The sequence below is a fragment of the Rhinatrema bivittatum genome, chromosome 1 (genome assembly GCF_901001135.1).
Source record: "Rhinatrema bivittatum chromosome 1, aRhiBiv1.1, whole genome shotgun sequence".
NCBI classification, from domain to species: Eukaryota; Metazoa; Chordata; class Amphibia; order Gymnophiona; family Rhinatrematidae; genus Rhinatrema; species Rhinatrema bivittatum.
Genome location: NC_042615.1, coordinates 637,953,811 through 637,972,847, shown reverse-complemented (window position 1 = coordinate 637,972,847; position 19,037 = coordinate 637,953,811). Strand labels below are relative to the sequence as shown.

The 19,037-nt window shown below is 44.5% G+C and overlaps 1 protein-coding gene across 6 annotated transcripts in view; it reads right to left on the bottom strand.

Moving 5' to 3' along the window:
* NUDT12 (nudix hydrolase 12) overlaps positions 1-19,037 on the bottom strand; it is a 59,972-nt gene that overhangs the window by 18,078 nt on the left and 22,857 nt on the right. For all 6 annotated transcript variants that reach the window (XM_029572414.1, XM_029572394.1, XM_029572384.1 and 3 more), the window contains exons 4-6: positions 8,387-8,554; positions 3,711-3,824; positions 1,975-2,174 (exon numbers count right to left, since the gene is read on the bottom strand). In XM_029572414.1, coding sequence (XP_029428274.1) covers positions 1,975-2,174; positions 3,711-3,824; positions 8,387-8,554 — 482 coding nt within the window. The remainder of the gene's footprint in view (positions 1-1,974; positions 2,175-3,710; positions 3,825-8,386; positions 8,555-19,037) is intronic.

Below are 19,037 nucleotides of genomic sequence, written 5' to 3'. Positions count from 1 at the left end.
GTGGAAGAATGCCAACAGAACGGCACTGGCTTCCAGCCAATTGATGCTCCAGAGAGATTCATCTGTTCTCCAGCGCCCCTGCGCTGTCAAACTCTTGACAGTGAGCCCCCCCAACCCTGGAGGTTCGCATCAGTCGTGAATACTAGCCAGTCTGGTATTCGCAGTGAAACATGCTTCCTTAGATGATCCACTTGTAAGCAGTACTGCAACTGGATTGTGATCTCCACCAGTAAGTGAAGCTGTATTGAGTAGTCATGAGACTGTGGACTCCAATGAGCACGCGGTGTGTGCTAAAGAGGACGCATATGCACCCTTGTCCACAGAACTACCTTCTAGGGTGGCTGCCATTAACCCAAGCACCTGTAGATAAGACCACACTGCCGAGCACTTTGTTTATGTCAACAGTTGCACCTGCACCATCAATTTCTGAATGTGGATCTCCTGCAAGAACACTCTGCCTTGCTTTGTGTCAAAACGAACACAGAGATACTCCAGTGATTGGGAATGCTGCAGATTGCTCTTGGCCAAGTTCACAACCCAACCTAGTTCCTGTAGCAAAGAGATCACCTTGTGGGAGGCATGAAGACTCTTGCTCATGCCCCGAATCAGCCAATCGTCTTAAGTACAGGTGGACCAGAATGCCATCCTCTCTCAACACTGCCACTACCATAACCATGACCTTGGAGAAGGTTCTGGGCACAGTGGCCAAACCAAAGGGTAGTGCTCAAAACTAATGTTGCCCCAAAACAGCGAACCACAGAAACCAGTGATGCTCCAGCTGGGTAGGAATATGCAAGTATGCCGCAGACAAATCCAGAGACATAAGAAACTCCGCCAACTGTAGCATGGGATAGACTTAGTTTTTGGGTACTTGCCAGGTTCTTATGGCCTGGATTGGCCACTGTTGGAAAGAGGATGCTGGGCTTGATGGACCCTTGGTTTGACCCAGTATGGTATGTTCTTATGTTTTACTGGTGTGGATTAACCTGTTTGAATGCTATTAAGCCTGAAAGAGCAGGAGGAAACTGTCAAATAACACACACATAGCAAAAAACAAGGGATCCTGTTCAAATGTAACTGCAGTGGCATGTGACCTCCTTGGACAACAATCAGCAAGATCCAAAAGAGATGCCTATTTTTACTACTTTACAGAAAATTGCTCTGCTAGCATTATCCACTAAATATTTCCAGCCATTCTATTTGATTAAACCTTGTCTACTAAAGACATAAAATAATCCTACAACTAAAACAAGTTCTCTTGTGAATACATCCATCATTCCATTTTTGTTTTCCTTTCCTTCAGGAAAAAAGGGGTTTTATTTCTTTGAAATTTATTTTGGTATAGTGCTCTTTGCAGGCAATAACAGGAAAACATTTATATTATCTCTTGAAATCTCTCTTGCTTTCTGTTTTTAAGAAACTTTTCACACAGTTCTCTCTATTCTAACACCATGACTTCTCTGATAAAGCCTGCATTTTCATGAGGAAATGGGTGTCTGCCAATTTTCAGCTGGCACTGTTCTTTGGTTGGATTTACAGGAAAGATATAATGTAGCAATATTTTTTGGAAAGCAGGAAAAACAAATTTTCTATCCTCATGTTTCCAAAAATGGTAATGCTCGTTTCAGGGAATAAATACTATTCTCTCCATAATACAGAAGGTATCACTGAAAATTGAATGGTATCACTATCAGTTAGCAGATGTCCCTAGGAATAGAAACAAATCAGCAACACTGAAGAAACACTTTGCAATGAATTTATAATGGAGACAGCTGACTGATGAAGCATGTTCTCTCTCTAAGTTTCTCTTGGTATATCTAATTTACAATTACAATGCAATCATTGCAGGATGAAAAGGTGGTAAGCACTTATTCAGTTGGTTAAAAAGATAAAAACAGGGCATTCTTATCTCATGACAAAGCAGATACAGTGAGAGAACAATCAATGTAGCCAAGAAATTAAGTTGAACTTTACCTGTTCTCTAGTGAACCAGTGGGCCTCTTCTATTTCATTCTTGTCAACTTTAATTTCTGTAGAGATCGCAACAGCTAAGCAACCAATCATTAAGGAGGAAGGCATTGGCCACGGCTGACAAGAGACGTACTGAACATGGCCAACTCTTATTCCACTTTCCTCCTCTACTTCTCTCCGTACAGCATCTTCTATTGTTTCCCCTAATCAGACAGGGCAGAGGACAGCCAGATGACAATAATGGTTCAAACAAGGATTCTATTCTCTACTCCAAAATGACAGGAATGATCCGACACTACCCCAAAACAATTATCTGCACCAATCCTCCTTTCACAAAACCAGAAAATGCATCTAGAACAGAGAAGCAAAAGTCTAATGCCAATAAAAGCAATGTATTCCATATTTAAAGCAGCTGTCGAGACCAAAATGATTTTAGCTTGCATGGAAGTTGTGCATAACACTAATGGCACAGCTCCAAACGCTTTACATTAAATGTCAAAAACATATTATATACATACAGATCCAGACCAGTGAAAAAATATAAAGGAGGTATCACAGCAAACTCAAGCAGATGGGAAGAGGTAGATAAAACAGTCCATCGTTTTCTTTTAAACAGTCACAGCATATGCACATGCATGAGTTTGTATATACATTTTCGTATATATACACATACATATATGCATGCAGTGGTAAGCTGTAGTGTTATGCACGCCAATATTTCATGTTATCTGAAAACAATTTCAGCTGACTTGAATACTGCTTTAATCAATCAGAAAATTAAAAATATACTACAATTTAGCAACTGTTTCTCAACTTCTAGAGTTGAAGTACACTCCGTCCAGAAGATGAAATGGCAAATGTGACTAAATATGTAATTTTATAATGAGTAATAACTGCTCTTTATGTGCCATTAATGTGAGCAAGGCTTAAATGACTAGTGATTTCTTTGGCCTGCAAGGTCTTTATATATTTAAAGATGAATACAGCATATCCAAAAGCAAACATGAAAGATGCAGTGTATTTAAGGGTACACATAACTTATAATGAAGAGGCAAGTCATTTTGAAAAGAACATCATTTTGAGTAGTTTATAAATGTTCTCTATGGTTAGTATATTTTAGCAGGTGTTACTACTTGGAAAATAAAAAGCAGAAAAAGGCACATCTGGCTAAAAAGCCCCACTAGGCTTGGGCCTCTGCACATTATAGCCATGAACCCACCCAACTTGCTTCACTCAAGAACAGTGGAAGCAAGAACAGAATGCACCAGGGCGATGACGGCCTAAGCTTGCCATGGTCAGGTTTCTTTTTGATAGTTCCATTTTAACTTTTTTCCCATATACCTTCTGTCCCCATGGTATTTACAGGGGAGGCAGGAACCCTTGTTGGGCTAAGGGAAATCTCTCAAGCCCTCTTTGACCCAAAGGAGTCACCACAGTAGCAATGGCTGCTGTTCATCCCTTTTCAGATTTCAAATGAGTTACCTCCACAACACGCCTGAGTATAATCAATCCTGACAAAAAGGAGACGAACTAGAGTCTCTTGGGTCACAATCCATAACACTGCAGCCAAGCCAAGGGATTAGCCCACAGCTAGCTTCTTGAAAATAGTTCCTTCTGCCTATCTTACTTTAAAGATGCAGTGAGCAGAAATCAATTTGAAATGCACTTTACTTAAGGGAAGGAATAAGTGTGGGATGGAAACATACTGTGCATCAGCAAAGTCATGAGAAAAATCTCACCAGGCTCAATGAAACCAGCAAGACAGGAAAACATGCCAGCAGGGAATTGCTTCTTCCTGCCCAAGAGACACTGGTTCCCATCAGGATGCAGGACCAACATTATCACTGAAAGATCTGAAATACATTGAAAATTACATTACTAGGCAAGATTGAATACAACAAAAATGAAATAAGATTTGAACATAGTTACATGTAGACATGAATGCAAATGTATAAGCAAATCTGCTTACTGTAAAACAGTGTTTTCCATAGATAGAAGGATGAATTAGCTACAATCTGTGGGTGGCGTCCTCTGGCAGCACTGGACGTAATTGTTTCTCCATGCTCTTAGATCTTTCAGCTCTACTAAGCATGCACAGAAGCTGTTTCTTCAGCTCCTCAGTCTGTTCCATGGTACTGAATGTACCATGGAACCTGCTATCCAGAAAGGAGGGTAAGCATTTCATGTCTAATTCATCCTGCTATCTATGGAAACACTATTTAAGGTAAGCAAACGTGTTTTTTCCATGGAAAAGCAGGGCTGAATTAGCCAAGCTAAGGGTTGCAACACAGCGTTCTAAACAATCAACCTGGACACTCATGGAGTGCTGACTACTTGGACACAGTATGATGTAGCACAGCCTGTTCCACTGCACTGTCTGTAAAAGCTCATAAGTATTGAAATTTTGTTCATTCCTACGCAGTTACATTTGAGGTGAATTTACAATTGCGGTGTTTTGACGCTTTGAAGATAGATCAATTTGATCTGTCAGCACATTTAGACTCAAGTTCCCGTGGCAATATGGATTCATTTTAGATAACAAAAAAACCTCAAAAAAATATTTGAAACATATAATAAAGTAATGCGACCTTTCCATGGTGGGTTTGATTGATATACAGACTGGTTGCGTGTTGGTCCTACAAAACTATATAGTTTATTGCATTAAATTGAGATTGTTGTCGCGAATTGTAATGATAAAAAAAAGACTGACCAGTAAACCAGTTTTTTGATATTTTGTACTTGTACCCAAGGTTTCTGGAGTACACTTTGTGTGTTAGGGCCAATTTGTCGTGAAATGTATCCTTCAACAGTACAACCACTAGCCAGTCGTCCAGGTAGGGAAATAGGTGAATTCCTTTGCGAAGATGACAGCAACCATCGCCAGACATTTTATAAAGACCACAGGGCGCTTTGTACTGGAAGTGGCAGTCAGCTACTTTGAAGCAGAGGAACCGCCAGCAAGAAGAATGGGTGGGAATGTGAGCATAGGCATCCTTGAGGTTCAGGGAGCACATCCAGTCCTTGGGCTAGATGAATAGAAGAATAATACCCAGGGAGAGCATCTGGAATTTCTCCCGACAAAAGGTGTTGGTTGAAGAAATATTCAGAATAGAACCCCTGGTTGGAGAAAGGGGTTGGGACCTCATGGTTGGCATATCCTGGCAGAGGAGCTGGTTCAATAGTTGCACCTGTGAGTAGTCAGAGAGTGAGACTATGAGGTAGGGAGTTGACGGTCATGTAAAAAATTGAGACTAACCATGCTCCACTCTGCCCAACACCTTCTGATCATTGATTTGCTTCCAGGTGAACAAAAATGGACTCTCCCCCCACCCAATTAGGAAGTTGGTCCTAGGGCAGGGAGAGTCAAAAACTGGATGCTCCTTTAGCTGATTGTTGCTGTTGCAGCAGCTGCTTTTCCTGATACCATTCCCTTGGGTTGCCCCACACAGAGAGCCCCTACTGCTGTTTTCTAGTCTGTAGCAGGGGTGGAAATCGATGGTGTGAATACGTGCGGTATGGTTTTCTGCTATAATATTGCCTCTTGTAGAAGTACACACGTCTCAGTGCAGGTTCAGCCTCTGACGTCGTTGACAAGGACTGCACTGCTACATTCTGCTCTTTGATTTGGGAGATTGTTTTCCTCAGTTTCCTCACCAAAGAGACTGTATTAACTTTTTGTGGACATCTTCCCTGATGCCACTAGCCTTGAAGCCAAGCCATGCAGCGGGGCATCTATAGAAGCTGACAAAGTGCAAGTAATGTGTCAAATGCTTCATAGAAGATTGGAGTACGTGGCACACAGCTTCCTCCAGGTTATGTAAGGGGGAAGGGGAGATCTGTTCTCAGACTGGATGAAGGGTTTGAGGCTTTGGATGCATTTGTAGATATATTGGACCATGTAGAATTGGTGTTGTATAATGCGTACTGTGAGCATGGGAGCCCCGAAAAACCCTTTTTCCGAACTCATCCAGCAATCTTTTGTTCTCCCCCCCCCCCCGGAGGGGGGGATGTTTGAATGGAGGTGGGACTTTTTTGCCCTTCTGATATCTGACTTCACGACCACTGAATTGTGGGGAAGGTATACAACCCCATAACCTGGAGCGTTCTTGATGCAGAATTTCAAATCCAATTTTTGGGCCATGGTAGGCCCAGAAAAAGGTGTTTCCCACTTCTTCAGGAGCAAGGTATACAACACTGCTTATGTGGGTAATGCAGATGGTTCCGAGGGTATGTCCAGGATTTTCAGTATGTAGAGGACTTCCAATTGGAGTCTTTATGAACTTAGTACTGCACCCAACTTCTCCACAAAGAGGGAGTATGTAAGGTCCTCTAGTGGAGTAGGGTCAGGTGGCCCAGGGGGAGGGTATGCCTGTTGAGCCGCCTGTGGACTCCTCAGGAGAGAGAAGGTCAGACCATACTGGAGGAGATATGGATGGGCTTTGCAGAGGCAGCAGTGAAGGTGAAGCGGACAGAAGCTCTCAAGATGGTGAACTACAGCTTTCAGGAGAAGAGAAAGGTGGGGGTCCTAGCATAACCGGCTCCAGTGAAGTATGCACTATTGGGTAGGCCGGTGAAAATGTCAGCAGTAGTGCTGCTAGGAAGAGGGAGGTAAAGAAAGTCCAGATGATATTAGTGATCTGCTCCATGGCCTGTTGGGAGCGTTGACTTGGGAGTGAGGGGTGGTATGTCCTCTTTGGATACAAGAATAAGCTCCCACTCCAGTGGTTGATAGGAAGACAGAAGAAGAATGGAGCAAACAGATTCCAGGGGTTGTAGCCAGAGGCCCTGTGACATTAGCTGGGCCACCTGGAGGGCCCTAGTTCTAGGAGGCAGCAGATGGATTGCTGGGTCTGAATGTGATGGTGCCAGGATTGTGTATAGTTCTGTGGGCAGCCCCTTCATCAGAGTGGCCAAAAAGCACCAGGCAGAGGTAGTCAACCCATTTTGAAGTTACTGATTGGGGTGGGGGGAGGGGGGGGGGAATAAGTCAGGCCCATTGTCCAAGCTTGTGGAGATAATGAGCTGTGGCTCCTATGGGATGACCGATGTCCCTTTTCCTTGCTTCACCATCAGTGTGGTGTTGACAGCGCCCTGGCCATAGATGTTGAGTGCTTTGGTTCTTTAAGTGCTTGATGCTTTGGGTGGCTTGATATGTGCGTCAAAAGCTTTGCGGAAGGCTTTGAATGTTGCGAGGTGTGGTGGTCTTGTGTACCAGTATATCGGTTTTAGTGTGCATCACAGACCCATGCATCGAATATGCCGGTACCTCATGCCCTAGGTGCTTCGATGCTGAATGCGTCGGGCGACCCAACACTTCATGCATTGAATGCTTCGTATCTGTAACTGTGGCTTGTCCAACTGATGCTGCATCAATGGCTTGGCCTTTTTTGGTGACTCCGGCATTGTGCGTGCCAACGACTTTCTGTGTTTGGCCTTAACCGGTCAGTCTCCTTTTGCTCTCATTGCACTTCAAGGCGTCACCAAGGCAGACTGGCTCATTTCTTTGTGGAATTTTTTTTGTACGTCGAGCTGTCCCTCAAGGACTTACTTCTCTTGCTCTTCGAGGAGGAGGAGCGATGACACTACTGGATGCGGAGCATCTCGATTTAGGACACTCTTGCTCATTGAGAACATGCACCCACAGGCAGGACAGCTAGCCTGGTCATGGTGAGGCCCAGGCAGAGGTGGCACCTGTTGTGTCTGTCAATTATGGACAATTTTTCCGCAGGTGTAAGCCTTGAAGCTGCTAGTGGCTTTCTTGGTGGCCATCGTTCTTAGTTTTGCCTTTTTTTTTTTGATAGATAATTGAAGAGGGTCCCTGCTAAACCCAGTGCAATTTTTTTCAAATGTAAAAGGGTGGAGGATGTAAAGTAAGTAAGAGGTCAGTATGTGGGGACATTTAAAAAAATATATATTTGTAAGAGTGGTGGGAAGGCGTGAGAAGATTGGGGTGCCATGTTTTAAAAATATTTTAAAGGACTGGAGCAAGCAGCTCTCGACTGTGGGGAACTTTATTTTCCATTTAAAAGAGCTACTTTGTGAGTGGCTGGACAAATTTAGAAGTGGTATTGTGGCTCCTAAATTTGGCCAAGTTGGTGGGCTAGTTTTCAGAGCAGACTTATGCAAGTTTGCTTTTAAAACTGGCCTTAACACGCACTATGTTACAAAATATCCTCATAATCTGTAGCGTTGGCACTCAGAAGTTATGGAAAATCCATCCTTCTCATACAAATGAGCGAGAAGAAATCCTTTATATAACAGAAAACTATTACTGGCAACAATAACAAAACTGATATTTGATTAAAAATAAGCATTACACTTGGAACACCAGACTCTGTTTCAAAAACAGTGTTCCTACCACATAAAATATCAATGGTAAAGATCATCTGCATCAAAAGGAATTAAGTCTTCTTACCAACCCTTGGATAGCATGTGTTATGAATGCCCCGGATACTGGGGCAACCTTCCTTTAAGCATGTCCTCTTGTACCCACCCTCACCGATTTTGGTTGCACTTCCACAGGTTGGACAGAACCGATATCGACTGTGCCAGGCGAGGACAGATCTTGCTTGTGCTACTACGCCTTTAAAGAGAAGCAAACAAAACACAGAAACATAGAATTTGACAGCAGATAAAGACAATAGGGACCATCCAATCTGCCCAACTTGTTTCACTCTGCAATAGCATATATCTCAGATTTCCCTTCAAGTCTTAGCAATCCTTTGTGCCTATTCCATACTTGGGTTCGGTTACTGTTTTTGCCTTCACCATCTTCAATGGAAACCCATTTCATGTATCCACTACCCTTACCATGAAGAAAGGGTAAGTTTCTTATCTGCAACAGGTGTTCTCCAAGGATAGCAGGCTGCAAGTCCTCATAGGTAGGATGACATCAATTGATGGTGGCATGCCAGTGACTACTAGAAAGTTTCTAGAAACTTCAAACTGCTCTACTAAGCACATATGTGCCGTTCCGTGCCACAGTCATCACATGGGGACTCTTCAGTTTGTAAAAAGCTAGAACTGAATGGCTGATCCAATTCCCAGGGGAGGTGGGTGGGTTCTGTGAGGACTTACATCCCTGCTATCCTCAGAGAACACCTCTTACAGGTAAGCAACTTTTTGTTTCTCCAAGGACAAGCAAGATACTATAGCCCTCACAGGTGGGGGATTTCCTAGCTACAGGCCATCTAGTGAAAAAAGGGGAGATAACAACCAAAACAAAAATACTCCTAACAGGTAGTTTTATTTATTTATTTATTTATTTATTTATTTTTTATAGAGGCAACCTGGAAATAACAATTGGTCCTAGAGAATTAGAGCTGGATTCTAAACCTTAAAGCAAACTCCACAGGACAGACTGACCAAATCTACTGCTGTGTCAGATTCCTTATCTAAATAGTAACATGATGTGAATGTGTGGTCAGAGCTCCATGTAGTAGTCTTGCAAATCTCTTTCACTGAAAACTGATCTCAGGCAAGCCATCAATATTCCTATGGGTCTTACACTATAAGCCTTGACACTCCCAACCAGAATAAGACTGGCCTAGGCATAGAAGAAAGAGATGTAATTCATTATTCAATTAGAAAGGGTGCATTTGGCTAAAATAATGCCAGCTTTGTTAGAATCAAAAAAAACAAAAAGCTGGATGGACCTTAATAGGGTGCTTCTGCACACATGTCCTAAGTTCTTCCCTAAAGTAGTATCTGACTTCTGCCTTAACCAGTTAAACATCCTTCCAACACTTTTCCCCAGGCCACTTATTCACAAGGATGAATAAGCCTTGCACATTTTGTCTATCTGTAGCGAACTGAAGTACTTCAGTTCGCTACAGATAGACAAAATGTGCAAGGCTTATTCATCCTTGTGAATAAGTGGCCTGGGGAAAAGTGTTGGAAGGATGTTTAACTGGTTAAGGCAGAAGTCAGATACTACTTTAGGGAAGAACTTAGGACATGTGTGCAGAAGCACCCTATTATGAAAAAAATGCAGAGTAAGGTGGACAAGTCACTGTGGCTTGGAGTTCATCGATTCTGTGCATTGAAGTGATTAATACAAAAAATATGACCTTCCAAGTCAGGTACTTCATCTCACAAAGTACACAAACTCTAATGGCTCAAAGGGAGCTTTCGTCATCTTGCTTGGGGGGGGAGGGGTGTACCATGGTGGGGCCGTAAGACACAGCTGGCGGCTTAACGAAGACTTGAACTGAAACAAGTCCCCCATAAACCTGATAACTAAATGGTTTACCTTCTATATGGTAGTGATAAGAACCAACTGCATTGAGATGAACCGTAATGAAGTTAGTCTTCAGACCACATTATGAAATATGGAGAAGGTATTCAAGCATTTTTCGTATGGATCAGAAATAGACTAGAGTCTTTCTCTTACATCAGAAGGCAAACCTCCTCCATTTGAAACCATGTTATTTAATTGTGGAATCTTTTCTAGAGTCCAGAAGAATATGAGAGACATCCTCAGATAGACAAAGGAATTCAATGCTACTCTTTGAACAGCCACACGGTGAGGACTAGAGACCTGATTTGGGACAACACAACGTTCCTGGTTCTGAGTGATGAGAGCTGGGGAATTCCCCAACCTGATTGGTTCCCTGATGGATAGTTTGAGAGGAGAAGAAACCAAGTCTGCCTTTGTCAATAGGGGGCTATGAGAATTATTGACCCCAGTCTCTTAAGAGTTTTAGCAAAGTTTTTCCATTAGAGAAAATAGAGGATAAAAGTACAGAAGATTTTCTTCCCAATTTAGGAAGTATGCATCAGAGGCTAGTTTACAGTGAATATATCTCTTCTACAGCAGAAGTTCAGGACCTTTCAGTTTAAAGGTGATACAAATACATCTATCACAGGATCTGGATTGCTATTCCCTCTATCGCTGAGTAGTGCAACCTTATCTTGAGTACTCTGTGCAATTCTGGTCACCACATCTCAAAAGAGACAGCAGAATTAGAAAAGGTACAGACAAGGGCACCAAAATGATAAAAGGGATGAAACAATTCACCTATGAAGAAAGGCTAAAGAGGTTAGGACTCTTCAGCTTGGAAAAGAAATGGCTGAGGGGAAAAATAATAGAAGTCTATAAAATGGGTAGAGCAGAACGAATAAATGCAAATCGGTTGTTTACTCTTTCAGAAAATACAAAGACTAGGGGACACAAAGTTACTAAGTTGTACAGTTAAAATTAAGAAAATATTTTTTTACTCAACGGAAATTGAACATATCTCCCTGGTTTTGGCAGAACGCCATTGGCTCCCAGTGGCATATAGAATAATACACAAAATAGCTAGTTGCAATGCTGCACCTTTATAATCCACATGCCGCTTTGCGCTCTTATCAAAGAGGGTTGTTTAAGTTTTCTTCAATGGCCCGTCTGGCTGAAACACAAGCGAGGGCATTTTCAGTCACTGCATCAATTTATTGGAAATCACTGCCAGCTGAACTGTGCATTATGAACTGTTTTAAAACTTTTAAAGGGATGTTAAAGGAAAATTGGTTCTTACCTGATAATTTTTGTTCCTGTAGTACCACGGACCAGTCCAGACTCCTGGATTTTGCCTCCCCTCCAGCAGATGGAGACAGAGAAGTTTAAAACAAACTCTGCCCTATAACCTGAGGTGCCACCTACAGTCTGCCAATATTACTCAGTATCAAAGCAGAATGGTTCCACACAAAAAATGTAATATTCAACTTCCTTATAACTATTTAAATTCCTTATCTAAAATGGCTCCTGAAAACCCCCCAACTGGGAACAGAACCTAATGAACAGTGTGAACATATGATCCACGTCAATTAATCAAATGAAATATGAGCGGACTCTCCGTTACTCTGATACATATAACGAGTGGGACTCTGGACTGATCCGTGGTACTACAGGAACGAAAATTATCAGGTAAGAACCAATTTTCCTTTCCCTGTATGTACCCAGATCAGTCCAGACTCCTGGGATGTACCAGAGCTAACTTACTTAGAGTGGGACCCGGAGAGGCCCGCTCGGAGCACTCCTTCTCCAAATCCCCTGGAATCCGGAGCCTGGACAACCAGCCTGTAATGTCTCGCAAAAGTATGTAAAGAGTTCCATGTAGCCGCCCTGCAAATATCCTGTGGAGAGACCTGTTGGCAATCCACCCAGGACACAGCCTGCGAACAGGTAGAATGAGCACGAAGACCATCCGGTACCACCTTATCACGTAGTAAGTAAGCAGAACGTATAGCTTCTTTCAGGCAACGAGCTATCATAGTCTTGGACGCTACATTTCCTTTTCTTGGGCCACTCCATAAGACAAAGAGATGATCGGACACTCGGAAGGAGTTTGTAACCTCCAAATAGCGCAGCAAAGCTTGAAGCACATCCAACTTTCGTAAGTCTTTGGAAATCGGATCCGACCAATCCAAATCAGTGAAAGATGGAAGCTCCACCACTGGTTCAAGTGAAGAGAGGACACTACTTTCAGAAGAAAGGAAGGAACCATCCTCAAGGAGACTCTCTATTCTGAAATCCGTAAAAAAGGCTCCCTGCAAGATAACGCTTGTAGTTCCGACACCCGACAGGCTGAGGAAATAGCTACCAGAAAAAAACACCTTAAAAGTGAGGTCCTTCAACGTTGCCCTTTTTAGAGGCTCAAAGGGCGGAGCACATAAAGCTGCAAGCACCAAATTCGGATTCCAGGAAGGACACGGAGGACGGAACGGAGAACATAAGTGCTTTGCTCCTCGAAGGAAAAGCGCCACATCCGGATGCAATGCCAAAGCCATTCCCTGGAGCTTATTTTTATTTATTTATTTAAAGTTTTTCTATACCGACATTCAATGGCACATCACATCGGTTTACATACAACAAAAAAGCAACTTGAGCGCTTTACAGAGAACTGTTTTTAAAAATAACCATAGTAAAATAATTAGTATTATATTACCCCGTAACATTAATATTAATATTATTAAGCTTACCCTGGAGACCAACTGACCGTGGCTACTTGAACTCTAAGAGAACTACACAATAAGCCTTTTGAGAGTCCAGCTTGGAGAAACCCCAGAATATGAGACCGACGCCTGTGTGGGATTCACTGCACGGGCTACACATCATGCTTCAAAGACTTTCCATACCCTGACATAAGCCAGAGAAGTAGACTGTTTGCGGGATCGTAAAGGTGTAGCCACCACCCTGGCAGAGGAGCCCTTGCTTTTTAACCGCTGCCTCTCAAAAGCCATGCCGCTAGACAAAAGCGATCCGCCTCTTCCAAACAGACGGGGCCTTAATGTAGAAGGGCTGCGGACTCCCAAAACCAAACGGGTTCTGTCGCGATTAGGTTGAGGAGATCTGCAAACCAGGGACATCTCGGCCACTCTGGAGCTACTAGAATCACTTCTGTAGGATGGGTCTCTATTCGCCAGATCACCTTGCCTATCAGAGGCCAAGGAGGGAACATGTACAGTAAGATGTACATTGGCCAGGGGAGAACTAGAGCATCGATGCATTCGGCCCCGGTTTCTCTGCGGCGAGCGAAGAAGTGTGGAGCCTTGGCATTCTTGAACGTCACCATGAGATCCAAGCACGGCGTGCCCCACGTCTCGCATATCCGCTGGAAGGCTTCGTCTGACAATTCCCACTCCCTGGAATCCAGGTAGTGACGACTGAGAAAGTCTGCCTGAACGTTGTCGACTCCGGCTATGTGGGATGCTGCAATGCTGACTAGATGTTGCTCTGCCCAGCGAATCAACTGTTGAGCTTTCGCTGCCACTGGCTGACTCTTGGTTCCCCCTTGGCAATTGATGTAAGCCAATGTGGTCACATTGTCAGACAACACCCTGACTGACTTCCCCTGTAGAAGCGGAAGGAACGCTTGTAAGGCTAAGCAGACCGTTCTGGTCTCCAGACAATTGATCGACCACTGGGATTCTTCCTGCAACCAAAGTCCCTGCACCACTTTCCCCAGACAAACTTCTCCCCAGCTAGAGAGGCTGGCATCTGTGGTAAGCACGGTCCACTCGGGCACTACCAAGGAAACTCCGCGTGCCAAATTGTCCATGACGAGTCACCAGTCTAGACTGGACCTCGCCGAATCCATCAGAGAAAGAAGTAGATGAAACTGCATGGAGACTGGATTCCACCGGGAAAGCAAAGCTGATTGTAAGGGATGCATATGGACGAATTACCATGGCACTAATTCCAGAGTGGAGGTCATCGACCCTAGGACCCGTAAGTAATCCCGGACCCTGGGGGTATGTTTGGACAGTAAGTCTCGAATCTGCCCCTGTAGTTTGCAAATGCAATCCGAGGGGAGGAAAACTCTCCCTTGCTGCGTATCGAACAGTGCTCCCAGAAACTCCAAGGATTGAGAAGGAATTAGACTCTTGGCATAGTTGACCACCCAAGTAACTTCAACAGTTGCAGAACCTGGCGGATCGCCGCCTGGCAAAGTACCTCCAATTTGGCCCCAATCAGCCAGTTGTCCAAGTAGGAGTGCACCAACAATCTTTCCCTCCAAAGCTGCACTGCTACCACGACCATCACCTTGGTGAAAGTCCTGGGTGCGGTGGCAAGACCGAAAGGCAGAGCTCAGAACTGGTAACGTTGACCCAAGATGAAGAACCACAGGAACATTTGATGGGCGGCCCGGATGCCGATGTGCAGATATGCCTCCGTGAGATCCAGAGAGGCCAGAAACTCCCCCTTTCATAGCGAGGCAATGACGGACCTCAGAGTCTCCATCTGGAAACAAGGAATCCAAAGATACTGTTTGACTCTTTTTAAATCTAAGATAGGCCAGAAAGTGCCTTCTTTCTTTGGGACCACAAAGTAAATGGAGTAACGGCCCCTTCACCGTTCGGCTAGAGGAACTGGCGTGATGGCTTCCAACTCCAGAAGGCGTAGTAATGTCTCTTGTACCGCCTCTCGTTTTTCCAGGTACGCGCACGGGGAGACCAGAAACTTGTCCCGGGGGCGCCGTACAAAATCTAAAGCGTAACCTTGACTTATCACAGTGAGGACCCACTGGTCCGACGTCACTTTGGTCCATTCCTCGTAAAAAAGCGATAGTCTGTCCCCTACTACCGGAACCGATGGATGGACTGGCCGTATCTTATTGCGAGGACTTAACTCCAGGGGCAGACTGGGTGTTACTGGCTTTCCCAAAACACCTGCCTCAAAAGGACTGGGACCATGATTGTTGTCTGCTTGAGCCTTGCCAAAACGAGGAACCCATAAACCGAGAGGCTTGGAACCTCCTGTTTCCCCAGAACCGAGATCGAGCAGCGAAGGATCCCCTCGACTTGGGCCAGTCCTCTGGCAATTTAAGCATTTTATTTTTGCCCAGAGATTGAATCATGTCCTCCAATTCCTTGCCAAAAAGTAACTTGCCTTAAAAGGCAACGAGCCAAGCTGAGCTTTTGAGGAAATATCCGCGGACCAGTTCCGCAACCACAAAAGCCTGTGCGCAGAGACAGCTGACACCATGGATCTGGCCGACGTCCGCAACAGATCATAAAACGTATCTGCACTATAATGATTGCTGCCTCCAGACGACCTGCCTGGAGAGCTTCACCCTCCGAGACCTGCACGCAACGAAAAATTGCTGCACATGGTAGCTCGCACTCCGAGCATCGATACTTAAAAAAATCTTCTTGAGCTACAGTTCTAACTTTCTGTCCTGCAAGTCCTTACCGCGCCCGTGACCGGAATGGTGGTCTTTTTAGTCACAGCAGAAACTGCCGCATCCACCTTGGGAACTCTGAGAAAGTCTAAAGCTTCCTCAGGTAGAGGATATAAGCTTATACATAGCCTTAATCACCTTCAACCCCAAGTCTGGGGTGTCCCACTCCCTGAACAATAAGTCCGTTGCAGAGAAATGAAAAGGGAAGGAAGTGGCAGGGCCCCTTAGACCCAAAAGCACCGGATTCATAGTTTCCAGCCGAGATTCCACGGGCGGAACTTCCAGCCCTAATTCCCCCAAAATGGTGGGAATCAGCGGGCCTAATTCCTCTTTCCTGAAGAGGCGCACCACTTTCGGGTCGTCCCCTTCCATGATCTGGACACCGCGATCTATGTCCTGTTGCGGGTCCGCGTCATCATTTGCCCCCGTCGGGGGCTTGGGCTGCTGATCCTGGTTGTCCGGGTCTGAAGAGTCCGAATCCGTAGCAGTAGCCACCGACCGCAAGGGACACTTTCCCTTGTGTGGCTCAGGACCCTCACGGGACCTGGGTTACTTCCGGGTCTGCTTGCGCTTAGCTCCTAAGCTTGCTTTGTCTCTGGCCTGCTTTTTCCCTGCTTTCCTGGCCTGAAAGGCCTTATGAAGCAGTAAAACAAACTCCAAAGAGAAGGACGAGGAATCTGAGACCCCCTCGGGGTCATCCTCAGGTACAGGGGGGATACAGGACCAGCCGGGAAGTCACCTCTGGAAGCCATGTACTGAGGAGACAGGGAGGTATGCAGGATCCCCTCCCCCCACCGCGGGCTGCATGGCCGGCCAAAAAAAATTCAAATTGGCCTCCATTCCCACGCTCAGCAGGAACGGATCAGCTGAGGCCACCCTCTGCGCCGGCAGCCTCGTCAGGGACCGAGCCGCCTGAATCCGACCCCCCCCCCCCCCCCCCCCCCCCCCGAGGCAAAACGGAGGGTCCCTCCCCCCCGGGGAGACAATCGGAGCACAGGCCCTCCCGGGAAATGCACAGCATGCTGAGCCTCAGGGCATCCCAGAAGCAGAAAATGAACACCACAGAGAATCGAGAAGAAATGCGGCAAAAAGTACAGAAAATGGCAGCGCACTTACCCTGCCTTAGCAGGAGAAGAAAGGGAGAGTCGACGTGGTAATACATAGACAATTTAGATTTATTTTTTTTTTTTTGCTTTTAAAGAAAGAAAAAACTTGCCCGTCGCTGTCCCTGGTTTTGGCCCTGCTGGGGTGAATGAGCCGGGCTCCCCGCTATTACCCCAGAGCTGCTGAAAAAAACTTGATGACAGGATCCTCAACCCTTACTAGCAGCTGCCTCTACCAGGAGGGATGGTCCCCTCAGGACCTTACAAACCCCCCCTGGGAGGCCGTCTCCTTGCCCTTAACTTTTCCATTTTTTTTTTTTAACCTAAGGAAAAATTAAAGGAACAGAACAAATTTTATAATCTCTAACTTTCCACCTATCTGTCTATTTTTCTTTTCTAGGTAAACAGACCAGACTGTAGGATTTTGCACCTCCACCATCTGCTGGAGACAGAGAAATACTGGCAGGCTGTAGGTGGCACCTCAGGTTATATGGCAGAGTTTGTTTTAAACATCTGTCTTCATCTGCTGGAGGGAGGCAAAACCCAGGAGTCTGGACTGATCCGGGCATGTACAGGAAAAGACTTTTTCCAGCAGGCTTTTTATTAATGATAAAGATGCTGGTGTATCCATGTTCTGACAACAGGATATGTGCACGTGTACCATGCTTTTAATTATTTTAGCTTTTATTTTATGTTGGTTATTTCAGTTTTATGTAATTTTATGGATTGACATCTGTATATTCATGTTTATTTAATGTATGTTTCATGCTGTTGAGTCACCTAGAGCATAACACCAGATGACAAATATAAATAAATAACAACAATTAAGTTCCTAAATTCATTGCCAGAGGATGTGGTGAAAGCTGTTTCTGTAACTACATTTAAAAAAAGGTTTGGACAAGTTCCTGGAAGAAAAGTCCATAAACATTATTAAAGGTGGAGTTGCAAAAATCCACTGCTTATCCCTGGGATAAGCAGCACAGAATCTATTTAACTTTTGGGATCCCACCAGGTACTTGTGACCTGGAATAGCCACTGCTGGAAACAGGATACTGGGATTGATGGATTTTTGGTCTGACCCAGTATCGCAATCTTATGTTTTGTTCTACGTTCCCCTGTCCAAGGACCATTTGTGAGGTTCCAGGATCCAACTCAATCTTTCTGCCAGGACATTCTCCTTGCCTGCCAGTTATTACGTAGAACATTGCTACCTGATTATCTGTCTGGATAAGAACAATTTTGTTGACCAATTGATCTCTGAAAGCTTTTAGAGCCTAGAGAATAGACTTTAGCTCTAGGAAGTTTATCTGTTGATACTTTTCCTGTGCACACCAAAGGCTCTGGGTTTGAAGCCTTCTAAATGAGCAATACAACCCAGTTTGGAGGTATTCACGGACAGGATAATTTGAATGGAGATTGCTTTTACTAGATTTGATTGAACCAACCATCAAGACAGCACATCCTTGAGTTGTTAGGTGACTTGAACACTGCCTCAAAGATCCTAATTGAAATAGGTGTATGGTGATCGCAGGATTCACTGGGCTTTTCTCATGTGGAGAACTGCCAAGGACATTATATGCACTGCGGATGCCATGTGGCTCAACATCCTCAACATGTTCCATACTGATGTCTGTTGACTCATTTTTTCCACAGTGGACATGAATGATGATGATCCTTTCCTGCGGAAGGCAGGCTTTTCTCCAAGGCATGTTTAATAGAGCTCCTATAAATTCCAATTGAGATGATGGGCCTAAATGTGATATTGAAAATTTTACTATGAACCCTAGCAACCTGGATAGGTTTTGCTCATGTGATTCTATGTCACGTCATTGAGATGTGCTCTTCATTAGCTAATCATCCAGGTAAGGACATACGTTCACCCTCAATGTGTGTAGATGAACAGCCACTAATGCAAGTTATTTTGAAAGACATTTGGCGCTGAAACTAGACCAAAAGACAGTATGCGATATTGGAGATGGTGTTCCCCTGCAATGAATCTTAAATATTTCCTGTGACCAGGAAATCTCTATGCAAGTGCAAGAATCCATTAGATGGAGTGAGCACAGCCTATCTCCTTTTTCTGAGGGGAAACAAAGTGCCCAGGGAAGTCATTTTGAACTTTTTCTTTACTAGAAATCAATTCAAAGCCCTTAGGTCTAGAATAGGACAAAGTCCCTGTTTTCTTTGGAATCAGGAAGCACTTTGCCATGGTGGAATGAGATCAAACTGGCCTCAGAGAGGACGGAGATTTCTTTTTGCAGCAGTTTCTGATGTTGAGATACAAACCAAAGGCTTTTCG